The following is an 18,262-nucleotide window of genomic DNA, read 5'->3' as shown; positions in this document are numbered from 1 at the left end:
AGCCATCCAGATGCCCTTAAAATATATTTTTTTACAAGCTCACGTTGGGGGCACCTGGGTGGTTCAGTCCGTTGAGTATCATTTCGGCTCGGGTCACGATCCCAGGGTCGTGGGATCGAGCTCCGCGTTGGGCTGTGTTGCCACCTTGGTAGGCTTCAGGCAACTCACTTGACTCTATGTCTTTTTTTTTTTTAAGTGTATTTATTTTGAGAGAGAGAGAGAGAGAGCTAGAGTTGGGAGGGGCAGAGAGAGAGGAAGAGAGAGAATCCCAAGCAGGCTCCGCACCATCAGCAGAGAGCCTGATGCGGGGCTCGAACTCACGAACCGTGAGATCGTGACCTAAGCCAAGATCAAGAGTCAGGCGCTTGACCGACTGAGCCACCCGGGTGCCCCTCGACGCTATGTCTTTGACCAGAGACCACACGCATTCTACCCTGGACCCCTAGAAAGCAAGAGCAGACACAGATGGGATTTCACGGTTTTCTGGCCTCTCTGTAGACTCTCGGGACCACATCTGTTTTACCTGAGACATGCGTGAAGACAGTAGTGAGCGCGGACGATATTTCGGTGTCTCTTTGCCACCCCTTAAGGGCGGAGGGGACCCCAATTTTCATTTAGTGGCCGTTCCCAACAGAGCCTCTATCCTTTGTGCTCTGGGAGGAGGTGCGAGACCTTCCCCCCGTGACTATCAGTGTCCCAGCTTCTCTTCTCCTTCTTCCAGTGGCCAGCCTTTAATTCTGCCCTCGTTCCTGTGCTGGATCCCTCAAAGGCACTGCCCCTTTCAGAGACCTCACTGGTTCTGACCGTGGTCACCATCCGCCAGAGGGCAAAGAGGGGTTCAGGAAAAATTTCCTCAAGAGATGGTCTCCAGCCTTGTGTTGCAGCTATGCCCCCAAAGGTCTTCTGGATCGGGCTCCGGGCACCTCCCCGTCCTCGTGAACGACGCTGGGTCCGCGACAACATCCGCCAACCTGCAGCCGATTCGCCTTGCCCCTTCCTCTCTCAGGAACCTAGAACGGGCCTGGCTCCACTCTCCCTCGCTGAACGACAGAGTCACCTTCTAGAGACATCTGGGCGGTGGCCTGGGCTCATTGTGCTACAGCATATTATGCTCTTCTGTCTGATTCTTAGCCCACCGTCACCGTCCAGCACCCCCCAGGACACACAACTGTTGGTTTCCTACGTGTGTTTAGAGTCTGCGCAAATTACGTGTATGGCTCCCTGGGCTCCTTGGGTCTTGGTAAGCCTGCCTGCTTGCTATAGAAGGAAAATAACAGACTGAAAGGGCCCTGCGGAATGAAAGAAACGCCCAGCGTGTGGCTTCACTCCAAGCCACCCATTGGTTCCTCCCTCATAATCTGTTGGGGCCTTTCACTCATCTATGGGGCTTTCTTGGACTCCTAAGGGATAGTCGGCTGCTTATAACCCGCCCTCTACAAAGGGATCAGTTCTCCCATCCATGTACATGCCCTGCCAGCTCGTTGGAAACTCTGCTTTCTCGACCCGTGACCACACGCACCTTCTCCCTTGGAAGCAAAATTGGGAGCGCCTTCCTCTTTCTTTTTTTTTTTTTTTTTCCAATTTTTTAAATGTTTTATTTATTTTTGAGAGGGAGGGCATGAGCAGGGGAGGGGCGGGCAGGGGTGGGGGGGGGACAGGATCCAAAGCGGGCTCTGCACTGACAGGCTGCGAGCCCGACGCGGGGCTCAAACTCGCCAACCGTGAGATCATGACCTGAGCGGAAGTCGGCCACTCAACCAACTGAGCCACCCAGGCGCCCCAGTAGTGCCTTCCTGATTGATGGATGGGTGCATATTCTTTCACCTTCCAAAGACTTCCGCCCTTTCCATGGACTCCCCCCCCCCACCCCCCCCCCACCCCCCCCCGGATCTCCCTAAGAGATAGATGGAAAAGAACCAGATCTGCTCGGTCACACGAAGAGGTAAATGACGGATGGGGGACGGAAACAAAAAGAGCAGACACCAGGTGTGACAAATATTCCAGCCATGACCCACGTGCCCCTGACACAATAGCCCTTTCCCTGTCCTCTCTGGATGGAGCTCCAATCACGGAGATTTCTTTTCGGATAATAGTAATGGGCCTTCTTTGTGGCACTGGCCTCACTGGCCCCAGAGTCTCCCTCAGGGTCCAAACAGAGCACTCACTACTGTCCAGGTTAGAGGTCAGATCCTCTGAAGCTTCCCTGTGTGACCAGACCAGGCCAAAATGGCCGTGTCCTCCTCTTCTGCTGACTGAAGGGGAGTTTGTCTAATTCTCTAGACTTCCTCGGGCCCAGGAGGTTGGCCAGGGTGCTGAGGACTGGCATGGTGCCACAGGGAGCTTTTGCCTTCTCCAGACCCTCCTCGCCCGACCGATGCCTCTAGAACATTGTCCCAGCTTCTTTCTTTTTCATTTATTGTGAGAGAGAGCGTGCGTGACAAAGCGAGAGCGCGCGAGAGAGAGCACAAGTCGGGGAGGGGCAGCGAGAGAGGGAGGCAGAGAATCCCGAGCAGGCTCCGCCCCGACAGCGCAGAGCCCGATGTGGGGCCCGAACTCACGAACCGCGAGATCATGACCTGAGCCGAGATCAAGAGTCGAACGGTTAACCCACGGAGCCACCCAGGCGGCCCCGTGCCAGCTTCTTAAAATACCCAGGCTTCTTGTTTCAAAGAGGTAGAGTTCTTTGATCGATGCTTTCAATTTCCAATGACATCCATTTCTCCTACGCACGCCTCTCGGGTCAGTTTCAAGCTTCGGCAAAGCACGCGTGTGACCTGTTCACGCGATGAAAATGACAGGTGTGGGCTGGAGCTGGCTTACGTGGGCTTGTGAGAAACCACCGTCTGCCTTTTCCCCCAACTCCGCTCGCGGAGATGTCGCATGCTGGCTTACAATTTACATGGTGGGAGTACTTACAGCACTGAAATTAGCAAATGCTATAAATTGGGGCACCCCCTTTCTCTTCCCTGGATTGTTAAAGTATTAACCTGGACAGCACTGTGTATAGATGAATGATTGAGTGTAAATATGGGAACCTCATAAAAGGTACAGCATAGGGAATATAGTCGATGGTGTTGGGACAACGTTGTATGGTGACAGATGGTGACAATACCTGCGAGTACAGCATAACGTTGTACACCTGACACTAATGTAACGTGGTCTGTCACGTGTACTTCAATTAAAAACACAACGAAGAGGGGCGCCTGGGTGGCTCGGTCGTTGGAGCGCCTGACTCCTGAGTTTCGCCCAGGTCACGTGATCTCGCGGTTCGTGAACTCGAGCCCCGCGTCGGGCTCTGCACGGAGCCTGCTTGGGATTCTCTGTCTCCCTCTCTCTTTGCTCCTCCCCTGCCCTCTCTCCCTCTCAAAAATAAATAAACTCTAAAAAAATACAATAAATAAATAAGGGCACCCGGGTGGCTCAGTCAGTTGAGTGTCCAACTTCGGCTCAGGTCGTGATCTCACGGTTCATGAGTTCCAGCCCCGTATGGGGCTCTCTGCTGTCCGCGCAGAGCCCGCTTCGGATCCTCTGTCCCCCTCTCGCTCTGCCCCTCCCCCACTTGCGCCCTCTCTCTCTCTCTCTCTCAAAAATAAACATGACAAAATACAATCGATCGAACGATCAGGGTTACCACAGACAACGAGGGGACAAAAAGCAGTCAGAAAATAGGATTATGTCACGGAAGCCCAAGAGTCTCAAAGAAGTGGTTCACCTGGCCCACCTCTCGAGCAATTTCCGGCGTTCTCCTGCCCATCCCTGTGCATAGCTATGAGTTGAGAGTTTTTCTCTTGTGACAGAAGAAGCAAGCCGTGTCTCAGAGGCCAGGCCTCGGTTTCCTCCTGTATCTTGCTCTTGATTCTCAAGCCCAATGGGCAGAAGCGACAGTTTCTCATGAGACTTTCCTGCACCTGCTACCCCAGTCTTGGCCTCTCTGAGGCCTGCAAAGGGATCTATCCTTTTTTTTTTTTTTTTTTAAGTTTATTTATTTATCTTGAGAGACCGAGAGCATAAGCGGAGGAGGGGCAGAGAGAGAGAGGGAGAGGGAGAGAGAATCCCAAGCAGGCTCCGTGCTGTCAGCGCAGAGCCGACGCGAGGCGCAGTCTCACGGCCCATGAGGTCACGACCTGAGCCGAAATCAAGAGTTGGGCGCTTAACCGACTGAGCCACCCAGGGACCCGCCCTGAGATATATTTTTAAGAACTCGCTTTTGTTCAGTGTTGTACCCGTGAGTGTCCTAGGTATGCTTCTTAGGCGTCTGGCCCTGCTCTTGAGGGCTTTGAAAAAATGTCACCCCCCCCCCCCCCGAATCCCTGATGAAACGCTCCCTGGTGAGGATCATTAGCCCTTTTGGGCTAGGGCAGCCCCTCCCTTTGCCATAGGCCAGCATGCTCAGGGCACAGGCTGGCACTTCCCACGGAGGTGGTCCCTCCCTCTCGTACTGTCTTACTGGCAGATATTCTGAGGTTGTGGTCTTGGGCCACAGAGCCCTCTTCCATCCCGGTTTCAACCGGGGAGCAAGAGCGAGGCGGGGGACAGCGGAGGACATTTAAGTATCTAGTGGGTATTTGAAGAAGATGGGGTTTATAAATATGCAACGGAATACCACTCGGCCATGAAGAAGAATGAAGTCCTGCCATTTGCAACAACGTGGATGGAACTGGGGGGCATTAGGCGAAGTGAAATAAGCCAGAGAAAGACAGATACCCTACGTTTTCACTCCTAGGTGGAATTCGAGAAACTGAACAGAATACCATGGGGGAAGGTAGGGGGAAAAAACGAGTTATAAACAGAGAGGGAGGGAAACCATAAGGGAGTCTTAAATACAGAGAACAAACTGAAAGTTGATGGGGGTCGGAGGTGGGGGGGCGGGCGGGCGGGGAAAATGGGTGATGGGCACTGAGGAGGGCACCTGTTGGGATGAGCACTGGGTGTTGTTTGTAAGCGATGAATCACTGGGTTCTACTCCCGAAGGCAAGACTACCCTGTATACACCGTATGTTAGCTAACTTGACAATAAATAAATACGTAAATACATAAATGGAGACGGAGTAAAGTATCGTAAATTTTGTTAGACCCGATAATGGGATTGGTACAAAGAAGAAAATTTTCCTTAGCGTTAAACATATGTTCCGAAGTAGTTAGGGGAGAAACATCACAATGTCCATATTTACTTGAAAACATTTTAACCTTTTAAAAAACGAGATGAAGCAAATATGACAAAATATTTACACTTGTTACACAGAAGTAACAGGTACACAGGTGGTCGTTATCCTATTTTCTCTACATGCTGGAAAATTGTCCTATTTAAGATGAAATGTAGGGACACCCAGCTGGCTCAGTCGGAGGAGTGTGTGACTCTTGGTCTTGGGGTTGTGGGTTTGAGCCCCATGTTGGGTGCAGAGATTAATTTTTTTTAATTAAGAAAAAATTATTTGTTTTAGAGAGAGGGAGAGACGGTGTGCGAGTGGGGGAGGGGCAGAGAGCGAGGGAGACACAGGATCCGAAGCAGGCTCCACGCTCCGAGCTGTGGGCACAGAGCCCGACGCGGGGCTCGAACTCACGAGCTGTGAGATCATGGCCTGAGCCGAAGCCGGACGCTTAACCGGCTGAGCTACCCAGGGGCCCCTAGAGATTACTTTTAAAAAATACAATCTTGGGGCGCCTGGGTGGCTCAGTCGGTTAGGCGGCCGACTTCGGCTCAGGTCATGATCTCACGGTCCATGGGTTCAAGCCCCGCGTCGGGCTCTGTGCTGACAGCTCAGAGCCTGGAGCCTGTTTCAGATTCTGTGTCTCCCTCTCTCTGACCCTCCCCCGTTCATGCTCTGTCTCTCCCTGTCGCAAAAATAAATGTTAAAAAAAATTTTTTTTTTTAATTAAATAAATAAAAAAAAAATACAATCTTCAGGGGCCCCTGGGTGGCTCAGTCGGTTGAGCGACTGACTCTTGATTTCAGCTCAGGTCATGGTCCCAGGGTCATCGAGTAGGGCTCTGTACTGAGCATGAAGCCTGCTGAAGATTCTCTCTCCCTTCCTCTGCCCCTCTCCCCTGCCCGCGTGCTCTCTCTCAAATTAAAAAAAAAAAAAAAAAAAATAGAGTACTGTAAAGGACAAGTTATGTGTGACCCTACCCGGCACGTCGGTGGTTGGGGTGATTAGCGAGAGCTCTGTAAGTTCAAGTTGAACGTCCACGGACAGGAGCTGGGATTTCAAGGACCGGCTGCCCCTTCCCTACAGGGAACTCTTTTATTTACAGCTTTGCGGCAAGAAAAGTTACATCGCGTTAACACAGGCACTCTTTTCTTTGCAGCCTCCCACTTTATAAACATCTATGCAGTTACGGTGCTCAGACATTGCTTCTTCACACGCCCATCGCGGCCCCCAGCCCTACATCTGCTCCCGTGGACGAAGCTCCTTGAGGGCAGGGATTTTGTAGTCATCTTAGTAGCCCCAGGCCTCTTCACTGACGTTAATACGCAGCAGGTTCACAATTAATGTTTGCTGAGCGAATAAACGAATGATAATGAAGCATGCTCTTGCAATGGCCAGAGCCGGCCAACTACAGCCCCTGGACGAAATCTGGTCTGTGGCTTATTTTTCTTTCTTCTTTTTTTTCAAGTTTGTGTGGGTTTGTTTTTCATCTCTAAACCCAGTGTGGGGCTCGAACTCACAACCCCTAGATCGAGTCCCACGTTCCTCTTATTGAGCCAGCCAGGCGCCCCTGTGGCCTATTTTTCTGTGGCCCTTGAGCTCAGAATGGTCTTCACATTTTTTTTTTTTTTAAGATTTTCTTTAAAAAAAAAAATTTTGTTTTTAATGTTTATTTTTAAGAGACAGAGTGTGAGTGGGGCAGGGGCACAGACAGAGAGAGAGAGACAGAATCTGAGGCAGGCTCCAGGCTCCGAGCTGTCAGCACAGGGCCCAACGCGGGGCTCGGACTCCCAAGCCGTGGGATCATGATCTGAGCGGAAGTCCGCTGTTTAACCAACTGGGCCACCCAGGTGCCCCTTGGGATTTTCTTTTTAAGCAATCTCTACACCGAACGTGGGGCTCCAACTCATGACTCCGAGGTCGGGAGTCGCACGCTCTATTGATTGAGCCAGCCAGGTGCCCCTATTTCCTCTGATTTTTATTTCAATGAACAAGGTTGGTGTTTTTTTTTTTTTTAAGTTTATTTTGAGAGACAGAGCGAGTGCACGAGCAGGGAGGGGTGGAGAGAGACAGGGAGAGAGGGAGAGAGGGAGAGAACCTCAAGCAGGTTTCGCACTGTCAGCTAGAAGACTGGCATGGGACTCGATCTCACGAACTGTAAGACCACGCGACCTGAGCTGAAACCGAGAGTTGGGGGCGCCTGGGTGGCTCAGTCGGTTAGGCTGCCGACTTCGGCTCAGGTCATGATCTCACGGTCCGTGAGTTCGAGCCCCGCGTCGGGCTCTGGGCTGACTGCTCGGAGCCTGGAGCCTCCTTCCGATTCTGTGTCTCCCTCTCTCTGCCCCTCCCCCGTTCATGCTCTGTCTCTCTCTGTCTCAAAAATAAATAAACGTTAAAAAAAAATTAAAAAAAAAACAAACCAAGAGTTGGATGCTTGACTGACTGAGCTTCCCCGGGTGCCCCTATTTACTCTGATTTTAAATGACAACTGGGTAAAAAACAATAGTCTATTTAGCAGTAATCACCTTGACATGGGGGGAGATAAATATTTTTCTTCCCTCTTGTATTTCCCAATTGGTCTATATTTTGCACGTTACGACTACCCAAATAGTTTACTTTTTAAAATTTATTTTCATTTTCTTATTTTAGAGAGAGGGAGAACGAACAAGGGGGGGGGGGAGAGGGGCAGAGGGAGAGAGGAGAGAGAGACCTTCAAGCAGTCCCCACCCTCAGTGTGGAGCCCGACGGGGGAGGCGGGGGGGGGAGGGGGGGGGCTCCATCCCACGACCCTGGGATCGTGACCTGGGCAGACATCAGGAGTTGGACGCTCCACCGACTGAGCCACCCAGGCGCCCCCAAAAGGGTTTTTACACACGGCATCATTTGACCAATTTAAAATTCCCTTAATCCTCGTGAACTTGCCTCACATTTCCTTTCCTCCTTGCCCAGCCAAAGAGCTATCTGATGTGGAAGGAACTAAACCTGAGGTTTGGCAGCCCGCAAATGAAAAACAAACGGCGGGCACAGGAGCCAAGAATACAATTAGAGGCGATGCCAACTTTCCACCCAAGAAAGTCTGCTCACTGTTCATGGGGGGAAAAAAAACCACAAAAGACTTTGAACGCGGGGCCGGGGGGGGGGGGGGTAGGGGGAGAGGGGCGCAAGGTCACATGGTCGAAGTAATGAAATAAAACACTCCTTAACTGTCCTGTGGAGCACCCTCTCAGGGCTAAGGTGAGGGAATTATTTTAGCAACCCGCAAAGAAACATTACACACTTACATATTTCCCTAAGTCCCTATAGTAATATTAGACGGGAAAGAGTTTCCGGTCCTAAGTTTTACTCGTCAGGACCAAGCCCGGTTATCGCGTGCATTTTTCGAAGTTCCAGAAATAGGCAAAGTAGATTTTTTTACTCATCTTTCCCACCCTACCGATGTTGACCAAGAAGGAAAATCATGAACCTTTTGAGATGTAATGCATTCTAGAACTCCTTTTTCCAGATCAAGAGCGTGAGAAAGGCAAGGGTGAGAAATGGTGTTTTGTAAAGCAGGTTATTTATTTTTTTTGATAAAGACAAATAGTTAATTTGCTGGGAAGGAAAATGTGTAATCATTTACCAGCTGTTGGGATGGTTTAATAACAGCGCTGTGTGACATTAATCACCCTATTCCCTTCCTTCTGGGCACGCAGCTACCTGATATTTCCTTGCCCCCCCCCCCCTTTGGGTTTATATGTGACCATGGGACTGACTTCCGGCCAGGAGAATGTGGGTGAAAGTGCCGGATGCCTCTTGCAAGCCTGGCCCTTCCAGCCCTCATACCTGCAAGGCTCCGTTTTCCTTCCGTTGACTGGACAGGACTCCAAGGACGTGGAGACGAGAAGAGGCGACAAGATGCCAAGGATCGTTGCTGTTTAGAGGAGAGCCTCCCGACCAGGAACCCCCCCCCCCCCCGCCCCCGCACTGGATTGTGGCAGGACCGTGACTCCGTCCTGCACACGCCCCCATCTTTAGGCAGGTGGGAGCTATGTGCCAATGGATAAATGAGCTCCGCTGACAAGCACGGGACTGAAATCACCTGACCCCTGAAGAGGCGAAGACCTCGGCACTGCTGATTCCTCACTGGTGAAAAAAGCTGGTGACACCCTCGTTGCTCGGGGACTAGCTCCAAATTTTTGGTTCCGACCGAATCTGGCCATTGGCAGATACAGTAAGAAAAGATCATGCGTGTGGCCCTAACCTAATCTTCAAACAATCATCTCCCCATTGTTCCTTTACAATCCTAGGTCAAGAACAAATCTCTTAGGTCATTTTACATGATGTCTTCTCCTTAGGCAACACGGATCTTCTCCAAGATCAGGGAAACTGGCCTCAGAAATTTCCCTGCTCTTATGCTGGGAATGAAGAGGGGCCGATTCGCATCTTAGGTGAACTAATTCCACAAAGACAACCAGCAATGAGTTTTGGCCAATGAGGTTAGACCTGGTCAGGTTACTTTCTTCCCTGAATAGAAGCCATTCGCATTAATCCACACCGTTCAGTGCTCTCGGCTCCGCTGAACCTTGCCGCACCCAAAGCAAGAAAATTAACAGAAGTCAAATCAGACAATAACAGGATGCCTGAGACCAACATGACATTAAATGCTTTTTTATTGAACAAAAAGAGATAAAACATGGAAGTTGAGATCACTGAGCAAAAGCAGCTCGCCAGGTGAAGCTGCTACATTTTGTGCTAAATAACCTTATGAATCGAGAGTATACAGAACACATGATACGTAAGTTACCTCAACAGCCAAGGAGAAGGTGTCGATTACAGTTTCCGAAGGAAAAATTTGGTCTTGTGACAAATGGAGTTGCTCCAAATTTCTAGCCCTTATCCACCTAAATTCAGTATGCACTGAATTCCCATTCTCATGGAAGCTGCTTTTTGGAAGAAATTTAAAAAGGCTTTTGCACATTGATCTGACGCGCCGTTTGATGTTTAAAATTTTGTGTCTATACACACTTTAGAAACCCCGAACCCTTGTTTCTAAGTACAGGGGTCGTGCTGTTTTTTTTTGTTTGTTTGTTTGGTTTGGTTTGGTTTGATCGATACTGGTGAATTACAGTTACGATTTCTCCTGTGTGTCTAACAAACTTTCTATGTTCTCAGTGCACCCACACAGACAGGTGGGTTGACAGATATGTCAGAAATACTTTATGAAAAGAGGGAGGGAGCTCATGCGAGTTGGCGACCTTTCGCTATTGTCTCCTGGTGGGGCGAGCCGCCTCCCTTTGACACGTCACAAAGATGAAAGCGAAAACTTTTTACTTTGAAGCCTAGTTATTAGCACAGTTGTAGTCACTACAATCCACCTGCAAGTTGGTTTATGGGGCTTTCTAATAGGAGATGATAAATACCTCACACCCGGTACACGGCATCAAGAAAGTACTGAAGAAACATTTTATAGACAATACCTTGGTGGGTTCTTTTTTTTGTGGTTTTGTGGTTTTTGGGTTTTTTTTTTTTTTTTTTTGTATGTTAAACATCAGCTTCAATGGGATACATTTCCAGAATGGTTTTGTTACCACTTTATAAACACTCTAAGCCAAACGAACAGCACAAATAACATCAAGGTTGTCTTTTTTCCAATATCGGTATCGATTACTGGAGGCTAATCCTAACACACTACGAAAGGGGGGCAAAAGAAGAGAATTCATGACACGTTGCAAAGATAGGACTACAGCATCTTAGCTGGAGGGATGATCTTACGGTGCAGAAAGAGGGGACTCTCTAGAAGGTGATGGTGTGGTTTCTTCGGGGGGGAAAACCGTGAGCGTACAAGCTCGGATGCCACCAAGGGACTCCGGGAGATCAAAAACCTTATGCCATTCATCTTTATCTGGGTCGTATTTCTGCACGATCTCCACCATGCAACGGTTATTCCAGGAATACCCACCAACCACGTAGATTTTATTTTCAAAGACAGCGACCCCAACATCGCTCTGCCCCCTTAGCATGGCAGCAATTGGGGTCCACTGGTCAAGGATCGGTGAGTAGTATTCACAGCTCAGGACATCGTCGTAATCGCTCGTTCCTCGGAAGTGATTGCCACCAATGACGTAGAGCCTCTCGCCCACCGTACACATGCAATGCAGACCTCTGACAGTGGTCATTGGCGCCTTCTGGATCCATTTGTCAGTATCAGGGTCGAAGCACATCAGCTCCTTTTGGAAAGTATCATGAGTAATTCCTCCTAAAGAATGAAAGTAGGCATGAGGTAGACAGAGAATTCTAAAAAAGCACAAGTAAATAAAAGGCTACCACAGATAATGAACTTGTGGCCGCACAGTGTGACACTTTACAGCTTATCGGTAAGCCATCTTCAGATTCTTTTTTTTTTTTTTTAACATTTATTTATTTTTGAGACAGAGAGAGACAGAGCATGAACGGGGGAGGGGCAGAGAGAGAGGGAGACGCAGAATCCGAAACAGGCTCCAGGCTCCGAGCTGTCAGCACAGAGCCCGACGCGGGGCTCGAACTCACGGACCGTGAGATCATGACCTGAGCTGAAGTCGGACGCTTAACCGACTGAGCCACCCAGGCGCCCCGCCGTCTTCAGATTCTTAAAGAACCACAAACTAGCTTATATTATTGCAAGGACGTTCTCAAGCAGAGACCCATGGACTTTATGAGACTTTACTACATGAAAATATATTTGGGCCACTTTTGGAGAGCTGGGTCTGCAGTAAATCGCAGCTATGAAGCAGGCACGCCCCGGGAGCTGAGCACTGGGCTGGGGGGGGCGTGTTAAATTCCAGTTGCCCATTTCCTCACTTGCCACATAAGAACGCCTACCCTTGTAATCTCGTTAGCATTGGGACTTTGAAGTCAAACAAATCAAAATGCTCCTTTGCAAGGTGGATGGTATTATGCAAACACACAAGCATGTAACAACACTCGGAATTGGGTTTTTTTGGTAGAGTTTCTGCCCGGTGGGGTGAGGAAGGTAATCTCATCGTTATCAGCATGGACATTTGGAGAATTAGAATGCTGAACGCGTACGGAATTTCATATGTACAGCAGTTTGTTGTTGACCTGGTGAGTCTGTATCGTCTACAAAGGACGTTCGTAGGTCACTTATAAATCAGCCTCTACAATGAAAGTACCAGACTCTATGTTCTGCAGATTAGGGAGAGGGCTAAACAAATTTTCATCCATGTCAATCAAAACTCTACTATTTGGTGGCCAGATGGCAATCATTGTTTTCTTTCTGCTTTTTAACTTTTTTTTTTTCTCCTGTACTTTACAGAATTCTCTGGAAGCAAAACAGCATTTTTTTTTTTTTTTTTTTTTTTTTTTTTTTTTGGTTTGAGGATCAGCTATGGTTACGATCCTATTCTTGACTGGTAAGGTCGTTTCCGCAATACACGTTAGCTATGGCAGAGTACCACTAGAACCATTCGATGCCATTTTTTTTTTATTTTTTTTTTAATGTTTTTTATTTATTTTTGAGACAGAGAGACAGAGCATGAGCAGGGGAGGGTCAGAGAGAGAGGGAGACACAGAATCCGAAACAGGCTCCAGGCTCTGAGCGGTCAGCACAGAGCCCGACGTGGGGCTCGAACTCACGGACCGCGAGATCATGACCTGAGCCGAAGTTGGCCGCTTAACCGACTGAGCCACCCAGGCGCCCCCCATTATTTTTTTTTATCCCAAGAGGATTTGGAGCTCTCATTATAATGGCATAGCATCTACGCACATAAAATAGGTAGGGGGTATAAATCATTGAGTAGCGGAGCATATGATTTCCTGGATGGCTCTCGCAATATAAGACATGCCGTAGTTGCTCATAAATTTAACACCAGAAACCTGCCAATCACACACTCCAGGCCTTTCACTGATCCTTCCTGATTACAGATTTCATAAGGCAGCAGCGTTCAGAGACGCCGACCACAAACATCACCTTAACGCCTCTGTTCTCTAATAGTGTAGCTGCTGGCCTGGCACGGGCAGGCTCTCGGGATGGGAAGAAAGTGGCAAAAGTCAACCATGTCAGGGCCAGACGAGAAGAAGCTGCCTACCAAAGTAAAATGTCAACACCCGAGGTGAGCGTTACGTTAAAATGAGACTCCTTTCTAAATTCGACATAGGGACGATTTCAACACCAACAGTTTGAGAATGAAAGTTGTTACTGGAGCAACTTGTAGCTGTTTTAGGATTTGTTATCAGAAAAATATAAGTGCACGTCGCCAACATATAGGTAATCGGCACAGAATTATTCACGCAAGGACATCACAGTAGAATCCCATGATAATGCTGAAGAAAAGGGAAAAACACATTATCGGGTGCACTAAATGACAGAATGAACATCATTATGCATTATAGGTACATCAGAAGCAAGTTTTGCACAGTACAGCTTGCATGTTATGCAATGATATATTTCATCATAGAGTTTAGCTAAATGTAAAATCAAAATGAATTAAGTATCGCTACGGAGAATACGAACGGGGGTTGTTAGAGTACAGGCTTTATTAGAGAGAGTAGGGAGTATGGGGACTGGAAGGCAAGCTGGGGAAGCTGAATGCTTTCCAATTTCTTCAAAGTCGGGTATTTACAGCAGGACTATTTTGCTCTTAGTCTTATGACCTTATAAAATACCAAAGGCATCTATATGCAAATACAAACACACAACAGATCTTCTCAAATAAGCATGAATTATACTTCGATTATTCATTTGTTCTGGATTTTTATATACTATATGGAAAGATGGTGACATGGTTAAAAGTGTTTGTGTTATGTTAATTGCATCTGCATTAGAATTGTTTACCTGAAATATACATCACTCCTCCATATACGGTTCCAGCATGGCCATAGTGGGGCTCACTCATTTTGGCAACGTAGGTCCACTCATTTGTTCTTGGATTGTAACACTCGACTGTGGCTGTTGTTCAGGGGGAAAAAAAAGAACAGACAAGGAAATCGTGTATGAGTTCAAATTTAGCAATTCATTCTTTTTCCTTTTAAGTTGAATAATAAGAATATTTAAACAACCGATCCATATTTCTTATAGGTATGAGATACCCTTCGGGGACCTCTTTTTTTTACTCGTTGAGATTGTATTACTGAGATGAACCATGAATACATTTTACATTAGATACTTATGTAATAATCTAACACATTTCTGTCGCTGCAGAAATTGCTAGGATTTCTTTGCTTCTAGTCACTTGTTACATCTTTATAATTTGACATGTCTCCCATTTCCTTCCTCTAAATATGTGGAAGATGAGAAAATCATAAGGGAGGAAAAAAAGCCAGTTCTTGGCCCCCCTGCTGATCCACCATCTAGGAAACAAAGGTTAATAGATAGGGAGCAAAATTTGAAGTTCAGAACGAACATGTATGCACACTGCCCGGTGTATGTTCTGGCTACCTATTGCTTTATTTTATATCCCGACTACAAAATAGACACTGACAATAATTTTTCTACATTTATACATTAAAGCCAATATGTGCACATATCCAATATCATTGTAGCCAGTAATGCTTTTATTGGAAGATGACTGGAGACATAATACAAAGTTAAGATTTTTATCAGGGGCGCTTCCTTTCAGTAATAAATTTATTATCTTTAACATAAAGTGTTTCGGAGAAGCGGCCTCAACTTATTTAAATATCAATCTGTTATAGCCTCAAGAACAGACCAATCACGGTCCAGACAGATAGAAAACGTGATCGCTTTTAAAAGGCAGAAAGAAATGGGGCTGTTACGAGGACTCTGGTCAAAAACACCAAGTCTAGGGTGCCTGGGTGGCTCAGTACAGCAGGCGACTCTGGATCTCAGGGTGGTGAGTTCGAGCCCCACGTGGGGTGTAGAGATTACTTAAATAAGTAAAAGTTAAAAAAAAGAAGTCCAAGAAAACAGCAGCGCCTGGGTGGCTCAGTTCGTTAAGCATCCAACCTTTGGTTTTGGCTCAGGTCATGATCTCCTGGTTTCGTGAGTTCGAGCCCCAACAAACAAATAAAAAACTTGAAAATTTTATATAATTTATTACAGATGCTGCCAGTTGCCAACCCAACTGCTTGCCTCCCCCGACGCTGCTTTTTTTCTCAGGAACAGAACCACAACACCGCTCAAGAAAGCACTATGCTAAACTCAAAATTCAAATTAGCGGGTTCCCTTGAAGCTGGAGTTGACCACATACGTGATGGAGTACTGGAATACCGAACTGATGAATCATCCTTTGAACAAGATTTCCTTTCTAAAACACATTTTGTTTAGTTCATTCATTTCTTCCGAGAGACAGTGTGCAAGCGAGCAGGGGAGGGGTGGAGGGAGGGAGAGAGAGAGAGAGGGAGAGAGAGAGAGAAGGAGAGAATCCCAAGCAGGCTCCCTGCTATCAGCGCAGAGCCCGACGCGAGGCTTGAACTCATGAATCGTGAGATCATGACCTGAGCTGAAACCAAAAGCTTAACCGACTGAGCCACCCAGGTGCCTGAAGATTTCCTTTATTACAAAGAAAATAACGTTAACAATAGGCCACCCTAAATAGAAAGAGCGAGAGATTCACTTTCTACTCCATTCAACAGTTTCATTTCTTCAGCAAATTGACTATGTGAAATGCTTCTTTCTCTTCTCCAACAACTCCTACATTACACCATTGCTCACATCCTTTTACTGATCGCCTTTTGCACTGACCTGGGCTTTACATTTTCGGTCTTATTTCAAAGGCCTTTACTCTTCCCATTTTGATCTACTCTCTTGGTAGTTTTGTTCATTGCTTCAGGCTTGGACCCTCACCAACTCTATCCCTTCTAAACCCTTCCATTAAGTAGCCAGGTCCTGCAAACTCTTTCCCCCAAAAGAGGGCTATTGCCATAACTAAGGACAAGCTAAGACTAACTGTTTACTCCGAGACTGGTTTTGACTATTTGTAGTCACCAGACGTCTTCTCTAATGTCCATTTCCATTCGCCTTTACCATGACTTTCACTTAATTGACAAGCACAATCCTACTGAACATACGTTATTATCTCTCTCTCTCTCGCTCTACCTACAGAGGATCTAGCATATTGATTGGTATTTGGCATCAGCAAAGTAATTAACGATAGGGTTTTAGCTGATAAAAGAAAGCCATCTAATCACACATCCTAGCGGCGAAAGCGTTTTAAAAGACTTCCTGAGATCATCTTTTCCACCTATTTGATGTCAAAGACAGGTTCTACCATAGTCCTATGCTTTCTTTAATGAAAGACGCTGCCTTGAACTTGGAAATTTCTAGAGTGTAACAGTCTTTCCTTGTGTCTAATTCCATCTATTCTGATGGAGTTTCCATGAGTTTTCTCTTTGGACTGGAGCTGCCAGGTGAACAGCTATTCGCTCTTCATGATTATGAAAACTTTCCCATGTAGAAAGATAACGCTGTGCTTCTGTCAGTGAATTAATTGCATTTTCCCCCTAATAGAGGTTATAAGAATCCACCTGTATTTACCAGCAGTAATAGAATAGCTATGGAATACTTCATCATCCCTCAACTTTCCGTCTTCTGGCTAAATAATCCACTTCCCTTGGCTTTCCCCATCATTTAATATTTACTGCCAACCTATAGACTTTCTCCAGGAAGAACTGGTGTCGTTCTTAGCAAAATCCATACTATTTGCTTTCAAAATAGAAGACATCTAATTAAAAGTACACACACACACAGGCCCTTATTTCTATTTTCCGTGTTCACAAGGCAGTGAGATAGAGGTTAGTGCCCAACAACCCTGAAAGGGGGAGGGGGCAAGGGGTGATGCAAAACACAAAGCAGTGGTTCCATCGAGGTCGATGAGCGGAAATGGCAATGAATTAGTAAGTTCTCGAATGGGGCCGCAAATGAGAGCCGTAAGCCAAATCCAGGATGCTGCCTGCATTTGTATGTCTCACGAGATAAAAATATGAATGGCTTTTACCTTTCTAAAGAGTTGGGGGGAAAAACATCAAAGAGAAACTACTTTGTGGCATACGAAAAATCGTATGGAATTCCAACGTCGGGGTTCCTACATTAAGCTCTAGCGGAACAAAGCCTCACCCGTTTGCTTATAAATCGTCTGTGGTTGCTTTTGTGACAAGACAGCAGAGGTAACGAGCTGACAAGATCCTACGGCCTACAAGGCTGAAAATATTGACTTTCTGGCCCTTTACAGACTTTTGCTGACCCTTATTCTAGAGAATCATCTTCAGTGACCTGGTGGCCTGCCACTTAAATTAGAGACCTTCTCCAACTTAAGAATTACACGTAGGTTGCTTACTTCTCATAAATCATCAAAGATTCCTATTTTCTCAGGTGAGCCGACAGGAGTCCAGAATCGGTCCCAAGGGATGATGTAGAACTCGCTTGTTCTTTTTGAGATGAGGAAAGAGATTAACCCCGGATAACCACCGGAACAACAATGGATCCCAGACAGGGGGGTACGGTCTCCAGAATCTTAGAGTGCCAGCTGGCGACGGGGTGTTTAATGAACAAAACTGCAAATCCGTTAAGGGATAGGGAGGCATTTGATAAATTTCAGTAACTTTACTGTGCATTTATTTGAAAAAAGAACCTAACACGTTTTCCGTTAAGTTTTTTCAGTATTTCAAAGCTTGACTTATTAATATGGAACAGAAGCGCAAGATATCTGAGCTGTCATCTCTCTCTTCAGTATAGAAAACCTCAATGGAAGATCGATCTCTTGTATGACATAAATTTGGAAGATGCCAGAAATAACGGACTCCTCTTTCTCGTAAGTGACAGCTGGTCTAAGCTTCACATCATTTCCAATTGTACCTGGTGTCACAGGAAAGCAGCATTTCTAAGGAATTATATTTCCCATATGCATTAGTAGTATCTTTTAATGTACCATAGGTTTAGGTCCATACACTCCACGAAGGGATTTTAAAAAGCCAAATGCATTAACATGACCGAAAGTGTCTTGTAAATGCTGCCCCTGGTTTCTTTTCATAATTACATATAGGCAATGGTCATTGTATATATGAAGAATAAATAATATACCGGTACTGATGAACCTATTAATTTTTTTTTAAGATTTTATTTTTAAGGAATCTCTACCTACAGTTCTGAGACCAAGAGTCACATGCTTGGTGTGCCCGGGGGG

At 46.7% G+C, this 18,262-nt stretch overlaps 1 protein-coding gene across 12 annotated transcripts in view; it reads right to left on the bottom strand.

Annotated features, from left to right (window-relative positions):
* Positions 1 to 9,778: 9,778 nt before the first annotated feature.
* KLHL13 (kelch like family member 13) overlaps positions 9,779 to 18,262 on the bottom strand; it is a 201,670-nt gene continuing 193,186 nt past the window's right edge. For all 12 annotated transcript variants that reach the window (XM_053892129.1, XM_019421909.2, XM_053892131.1 and 9 more), the window contains 2 exons: positions 13,957 to 14,070; positions 9,779 to 11,382 (listed from right to left, as the gene is read on the bottom strand). In XM_053892129.1, coding sequence (XP_053748104.1) covers positions 10,895 to 11,382; positions 13,957 to 14,070 — 602 coding nt within the window. In that variant the 3' untranslated portion in view covers positions 9,779 to 10,894. The remainder of the gene's footprint in view (positions 11,383 to 13,956; positions 14,071 to 18,262) is intronic.

The sequence above is a fragment of the Panthera pardus genome, unplaced genomic scaffold (genome assembly GCF_024362965.1).
Source record: "Panthera pardus isolate Hobbes unplaced genomic scaffold, ASM2436296v1 HiC_scaffold_27, whole genome shotgun sequence".
Taxonomy (NCBI): Eukaryota; Metazoa; Chordata; class Mammalia; order Carnivora; family Felidae; genus Panthera; species Panthera pardus.
This window is presented reverse-complemented; position numbering and strand designations above follow the sequence as displayed.